The sequence below is a fragment of the Nanorana parkeri genome, unplaced genomic scaffold (assembly GCF_000935625.1).
Source record: "Nanorana parkeri isolate BGI_ZX_2015 unplaced genomic scaffold, ASM93562v1 scaffold1568, whole genome shotgun sequence".
NCBI lineage: Eukaryota > Metazoa > Chordata > Amphibia > Anura > Dicroglossidae > Nanorana > Nanorana parkeri.
Window position 1 is genome coordinate 217,609 of NW_017307836.1, and position 7,375 is coordinate 224,983.

A 7,375-nucleotide genomic window follows, 5' to 3' on the forward strand; every position below is an offset into this window, starting at 1 on the left:
GATTTTCTGTCCTAATGCAGGTTATCATAATCATATTATACTCCAAGGGATATAACACTAAATTTTAATCATGTTTTTTTGTGGTTTTTTGTGGGGTTTTTTTGATGAAAGAACACCTATAATGTAATTGTAAGGCAGCCCATGAGAAACACTTTTGCAGAGGTGTCATAATATAACATGTGCTTGTTTACTATGCGGATCCTCATCCACCGTTTCCATGAAATGAAGTTGTTTTGAAAAATGAAAATTAATTTTGTTAGATTCAGTTTGTTGTGAACTATTTTTTTTGTTTCTTTAGCTGTCAGTTTATTATACAGTAATTTTTGTTTTTGTTTGTGTTGTAGGTGCAAAACATTTAATTAATGATAATGAAAATACAGAAACAAGAACAGCAGGTAGGTTTGTGTGTATTATCTGCACTGGATGGAAGCTGTAATGGCTTTTTGGGAAGCCTGCGTTCACATTAATTTAGTTCAAATTATGAAATTATCAAAAATGTTTTATTCACATTGCAGAAGATGAACATCGCATAGGTCAGGTATAATTACCGAATGCATTATGCTTATCATAGGCGGGCCTTTTTCTTTGGGGGAGTCCTTCTTTATTATTTTTGTCATATCTGTAGCTTCTGAATGATATTAAAACTTGACCCCAGCCAATTTTTTTTATTTGTTTTTGGAAGTGTGGGGAGGAGTTAGAACATCTGTCAGCAATTTTATCTGCTGGTGGGTGCTTTTGGTCTGCACAAAACGGAAATGCCCCGGGATTTGCTTTACTTGCAGATACATTTTCTCTATGAAAGTTAGTATACCTAGAAATGTGGTATTTTTAAAAATTATTTTGAGATCCCGGGTCCCTAGGCTATTTCTTGCCCTTATTTAAAGAGCAACTTGCAGGTAAAAATCACAGTGCCTCCTAAGAGAAGCGCACCTAACCAGCAAGGAAGTCTCAACCATCTGTGCTCCCCCACATCCTTCATACTTGGGCAGGGCCTTTTTTATGTTGCTCCCAATAGCGGGGCTTCCGGGTATGTAGAAGCATGTGACAATACTTGGGCCTGAGAGGCCATTCGCCTCGAACATTGTAACGTTGGGGAAGCAGAGATGCCATTGACCAGGTAAGCTTTGACACCAGAGCTTACTTCAGGTGGCTTCCTACAGCAGGGGGGACATGAGGGATCATAGGTCTGTAGGTTTACCTTGCTCAGGGGGTGGGCCATCAGAAGACGGCGGATCATCGTTTTTCTTTATTGCCCATCTCCTCCCAAAACTTTCTTTTCTTATTACTTGCAAATTTCCACTCATTGGTGGCTTCTTATAGATTCTGTGTATCCCCACCAGAAATTTCTGCTCTACTCCAAATGATGAAGCTATTACAAAGCTAAAGTATATTTACTCTCCGCTGTGAACCTGTGGGCTCTCCTTATGTTGTTGGCATGGCCCTAGATCTGTAGAGTAGACATCTCCAGGTGTCTGTTTTTGTATCTGAATAATTTTTAGTGCTTGGTTTTACAAACCTCAAACGTTTTTTCATGGTTGTGCTTTGCCCTCCTACTTCTGCCTCTGTCTGCATCTTGCTTTCCCATTGGCTAGTCAGGTTGCCTATTGCATTTGGGAGTAAAAAAAAACAAAAACGTTGAGAGTCCCACCGCAGAAGCTGTGGTTGGTATTTGCTTAATGGAGCACCATAACATACAAGTAGGCAGTTTGGTCTCTTTACAGAGGATGATAGTTTGCAAAAAATACAATGGTTTGTCAGGTAAGTGAAACCTTTGCCCTGTATACAGACACAGACCAGGTGATCTTGCCATTGGATACTGTGTACAGTTGCTCCTCGGATTGTGATCAATCGAGTTACAATCTGTCGCATTTACGACGGAGTTTACTGTCTTATAAACTCCAAGTTATTCGGCACCCACGGGATCGGTAGATGCTGGATAACTAGTTTCTGGCTGCTTGAGAGTTAATAGTAACTCTCAAGCAACCATCCACGAGGCGCTCCGCTTCCCCATTCACCTGCCGACTAGCTTCCGCAGCCGGCAGGTGAATGTAAACAGCTGGGAGCAATAGCCAGACTGCTATTTGCTATTTCAGATTGTAATAGCATGATGGCTATTGCACCCTGCCCACTGAGCAGAGGAGCGGACCTGAGAGAGAACTTTCTCTCTCAGGTCCACTCCTTCTCCTAGTGGACGGGGGTTCCAATAGCCAGTTTGCTATTGGCTATTACAATTTGAAATGGCCAATAGCAGTCTAGCTATTGCTTCCCATTGTGAACTGTCTGCTGCCGACCACGGCAGTACAGTACACTGTTATTATTATTATTATTATTATTATTATTATAAAGGATTTATATAGCGCCAACAGTTTGCGCAGCGCTTTACAATATAAGCAAGACATTATAATTACAAGACGAGATGGTAAGGAGGGCCCTGCCTGTGAGGGCTTATAATCTAAATGGGAGGGGCCAGTGGAACATGAGGAAGTAGCTGTGTGGTGATGAATTGTTTGAGAACGTGATGGTTGAGTGGTTGGTTTGAGGTGGGATAGGCTTCCCTGAAGAGATGAGTCTTAAGGGATCACCTAAAGGCAGTCAGAGTGGGAGATAGACGGACTGGTTGGGGTAAGGAGTTCCAAAGAATGGGGAGACTCTAGAGAAGTCCTGCAGTACGTTTATCAGAACGTAACCTCATCATAAACCGAGGAGTGTCTGTACAAGAAACCAGATAGTGCTGCAACATCGCATTCCCCCTTAAAGGGGAAATATCATCAGGTTTTGGCTGGCAATATTCTTGGTGCTGTTGGCATGTATTCGACACACCAATTTTAGTATATTTTCTAGTGTTTTGAGTGATTTTTCTAATTTCTGTTTTTTGTTTTGTTTTATCCTACCAGCTGCCCAACCTGAAAGCACTTAGCTATTCACCAATGTCCAGTGCCTCTATATCCTGCGAACGCCAAGTACTTGCCCCCTTCTCCGAATCAAGTCTTGAAGATTTCCATCCTGTAACACTTTTGGACACCCCTTCCCGGCTCTTGGCTGAGGATGAACTTTTCCCCGAGCAGGAAACTTGTGAGCTCGGCTCACCAAACAATCTTAACGGGATGGAGGACAGTGGAGGGGGTGGGACTGGCGTAAAGAAAAAACGAAAAAAAAAGGAGCAGGGGGAGGAGAAGGAGAAGGAGTCAAAACCAAAGAAAAAGAAGGAGCCCAAGAAAGTTAAAGAGCCTAAAAAAGCAAAAGAGCCCAAAGAGGCGAAGGAACCCAAACAACCCAAGAGCCCTAAGGAAACCAAGAAGCAAAGGAAACTGAAGGAGCCAAAACCTCCTAAAGAGAAGAAAGCCAATTCAGAAACGGTTGTTAAAACCAAATCTAAGAAAACAAGGTGAGCAAATGCTTATTCTAAACACAGGTGAGTTGTCACCTTGAAATAATAAACCACTTTTAATTAAAAGTGAAATATCTCCCACAACCTAACACTTGGTTCCTCTACATGTGTTGCAAGAATTTCATAAATGATTTCATTAAAGATTACCATCATGCCTGTGTTTTAAAGCAGAACTCCAGGGGATGTAAAAACCCTTGCAGCTCGTTTTGGTCTAGGGGTTAAAAGAAAGACATTATAATCACCTGATCCTTGGTCTTGCGGCAGTCAAAACTCACCTCTCTTCCCCTTCGCTCTGGTGGTGGATTGTTCCTCGGCGCCCTCATGTCTAATGCAGCTGCATTAGACATGATGATGTCACAGGTCCTTAGGCAGAGTCTAGCAGCCAAAGAGGACCAGGAATCAGGTGAGTATATTTTCTTTAGTCCCTATACCAAAATGAGCAGTTAACCCTTGCAGTGCAGGGGTAGCCCCACTGCAAAGGTTAATATTTTTTAAGATAATACAAACACATTACCAATGGGATACTGAACTTTAAAAAAAAAAAAAAAAAAAACAAGCACCACATGGTATGTACAAGGGGAGGTATGGTCATCAGGTTAGTTTTTAATTTGGTATATGTATCCCTTTCCCAGCACTCCTTTTATTTACTCTCCTGTCAGATGCTTATTGTTCAGCCCACAAGGAGATGAAATGGAAAAGAGCTGGCACTCGTAAGAATCCTCTTAATGGCGTCTCTTTATTTAAAAAAAGGCATAAAAACAGCTACTGTAGCTGCTTTTTATGCCTTTTCAATAAAGAGACGCCATTAAGAGGATTCCTACGAATGCCAGTTATTTTCCATTTCATTTTGTTGATTGGGTCCGGCAGAGACTTGCGGTGAGCACCGCGGTTCCAATGGAATATTGGGTCTGAGAAGGTAGAGGACTTCCACTGCTGCCGCTGCAAACTGTCCTGGCCAGTTCCTCACTTCTACTGCACATGTGCAGAACAGGTTCATGCATTCCTTTGGAGAACCTGTCTATCATTGCGCAGTTTGTTGTTGTATGGATTGGCCTGGAAGATTTTAACGGAAGCTGTATGGCTCCCCATGGGCTGCAAAGCATGCACTTGAATATAAGATTTTGCAGGAGTACTAGGGGTTAACTTAACAGATAACTGTACAGGAGTATATTTAATGGTCCGTGCGCAGCTGTTGATGTGTGCTGACAGGTAACGCTGCTGAAGCACTGATCCTGGCGCCTCGCACTGTTTCCTTATTCATGAAGTTCTATCAGCCACAGCGAGGTGCGGTGTGGTTGTTCTGCGTCGCACCACACTGTGCTAAAAAAACAAATACAAAAAAATTGAAATGGGGAAAAAGGAAAATGTATTTATTTATTATTATACAGGATTTATATAGCGCCAACAGTTTGCGCAGCGCTTTACAATATAAGGAAGACATTACAATCACAATACAATTCAATACAAGGTGGTAAGGAGGGCCCTGCCCCTGAGGGCTTACAATCTAAAAGGGAGGGAGAAGTAATACATGAGGAGGTAGCTGTGTGGGGATGAATTGTTTGAGAACGTGATGGTTCAGTGGTTAGGTTGAGGTGGGAAAATGATCTTGTCTGTGCAATGGGACTACACTGGAAAAAGTGGCCAGCACAGCCCCACACATCTATCTAGAGGCAGAGCCAGCTGTACCCGCCGCCTCCCCCGTCGGGGAGGGGGAAAGCCAGCCCCTCCCCTGTCAGGGCAGAGAGCCGTAACAGGATCGAGAGGTGAGCGAACGCCGGTATATGTTCGCTTACCTCCCGATCTACTGAGCCGACCTGTGACAGTCTCATTGTCCCAGGTCGTCTAGAACTATGAGGTGAGTGAAAAGCACTCACCTCATAGTTCTCCTTTTTAAATCATCTTTAAAAATAAGGAAAAAAAAGGTTATTTGGTCAATGGGCCCCAGTAGTGTAAAAAAAATACATTGTGCAGCTTACACTAAGGAAGCTTAGTTTAGATGACGTACCTGAAAGCCAATTTCTGCTTTCCCCAAAACTGTCCAAAATGACAGCCTTGACTATTGAGCAAATGAAGAAATAATGTCACTAGCACACCATAAGTGTATGGTGTGCTGGTGACATTATTTCTTTATTTATGTTATTCACGGTGCCGTCCGTGGTCACTACAAGCACCCACCCGTTTGCACGGGTCTCTTGAATGTTCCGGTAAGGAGTGCAGCAAGACCTCTGGTTCTTGACTATTGAGCACACCCCTCGGCATAACCGGAACATGCACTCTGCTCACTAACGGGAGCATGCGCAATGCACCCTCGCTTCTCTTGTTGTACCCGTTGTCACATGGCATTCTTCTTTTTTTTTCTGAATCAGGAGGCATTTATTTGTATATAATATAGTGCTATGTGAATGGGTTTTATTTCTTTTGTATACTTCCATGTTGGGTTTATATGATTTTCTATGTAATAAATACTCCTCTATGATCTAAATCCTGACCTATGTGGGATAGTGGGTAACTTTAAAGTCCCAGTTTTTGTTTTTGTCCTGTTTTTGGTGTTTTTATTATTAATAATATTTATTTTGTTGCTTTGGTATATTGACTGTTCTTGTGCCCTTGGCTGCACTGTTGTCTCAAATGATAGTGTTGACTAGTATGTGCTTTGGTATCATCATAAGCCACAAGGTTGCTTAGGTTGCATTCTGGCTTTGCAATATTGGGGACCTGTGCTCAGTTCCCACAGAATTTGCATGGAGTTTGTATGTTGTCACTCTTTATAGGTTGGTTTCCCGTGGGTGTTCTGTACAGAGACATGCTGGTAGATGAACTGCTTTTGGCCATATTGACTCTTCGATTGTGTCTGTCTGACTGTAATATGAACATTGAATAGACTACTTTACCAAGGAAGAGACTGGTGTGAATGTTTCTTTGGTGGTTCCAAGTCTGGTTATGTATTTCGGTGCTGTGTAAATATAAGAAACAAATCACATCGCATGACAAGACAAACGTTTATTTCCTGTGTTATTGTCCCTGCAAGTGTGCTGTACGTGTCATGGCACATCGCCCTTGTGTGCAGGATGACAGAGCTGCTGGAAATCCGCCTAGCCGCCCTGGCATCAGTGACTGCAATATTAAATGTCTTCAGACCGTCCTACATGTATGTAACGGACTTTGTGATCTACTAGTAAATGTCAGCCATATTTTCAAGGGTATTGAACTGGCCATAGTAGATGGTAGTCTTAGCAGCAGTATGGTCTTTTCTTTTCTGATATATAAAAGGAAACTTTCTCTTTTATTTTAGATGTTACATTTACAAGTTTATGAATCAATGTTTTATAATTCTTTCATTATTCATATTATTTACAATTAAATATGTATTACAGTGTGGGTCTGTCACTAATAAGAGATTGCAGGGCTAGCTGCATGCTTGTTGGCAGCCTTTGTCTAAATGACTTATCAAAATTGTGTTCCTGCTATGAGAAATTGTGTAATTCTGATGATCTGCTATCAGTGGCGGAACAAAGGGCCCTGGTGCAAGATTTTTTTGTCCTGCCCCCCCCCCAAAAAACCCACAAACCCCCCCAATCCACACCATAGCATTGCTGTATAAAGTACTGCTGCGATTTGTAGTCCTCTATAGAGGGTGCCATTCTGCATTGCTGCAATGCAGAATGGCACCTGCTAGAGAGCACTACAAATACCAGCAATACGTTATACAGCATGTCCATCAGTTAGGCTGCAAATAATAATAATAATAGTAATTATTTACCTTCACCTATGGCTGGTCTCTTTCCTGGTGGGGGAGGCTGCAGAAAAACACTCCAGTGTCTGTGGGAGACAGGTGCCCGTGTGCTCAGATGGCTGCTTGCTGGGTCCTCACGGCTAAGGCCCCATCACTGCCCCATGATGTGCCTCATTCCCCGGCTCACTCATCAGTTTCAGGCGGCCGGCGGGCCCCAACATCTCTGCGCCAAGTGTCGGGTTTATTATCCGGCG

The 7,375-nt window shown here is 42.7% G+C and overlaps 1 protein-coding gene across 1 annotated transcript in view; it reads left to right on the forward strand.

Annotated features, from left to right (window-relative positions):
• The first annotated feature begins 312 nt into the window (after positions 1–312).
• CHD6 (chromodomain helicase DNA binding protein 6) overlaps positions 313–7,375 on the forward strand; it is a 60,506-nt gene continuing 53,443 nt past the window's right edge. The window contains exons 1-2 of the mRNA XM_018570659.1: positions 313–395; positions 2,895–3,385. Coding sequence (XP_018426161.1) covers positions 363–395; positions 2,895–3,385 — 524 coding nt within the window. The 5' untranslated portion in view covers positions 313–362. The remainder of the gene's footprint in view (positions 396–2,894; positions 3,386–7,375) is intronic.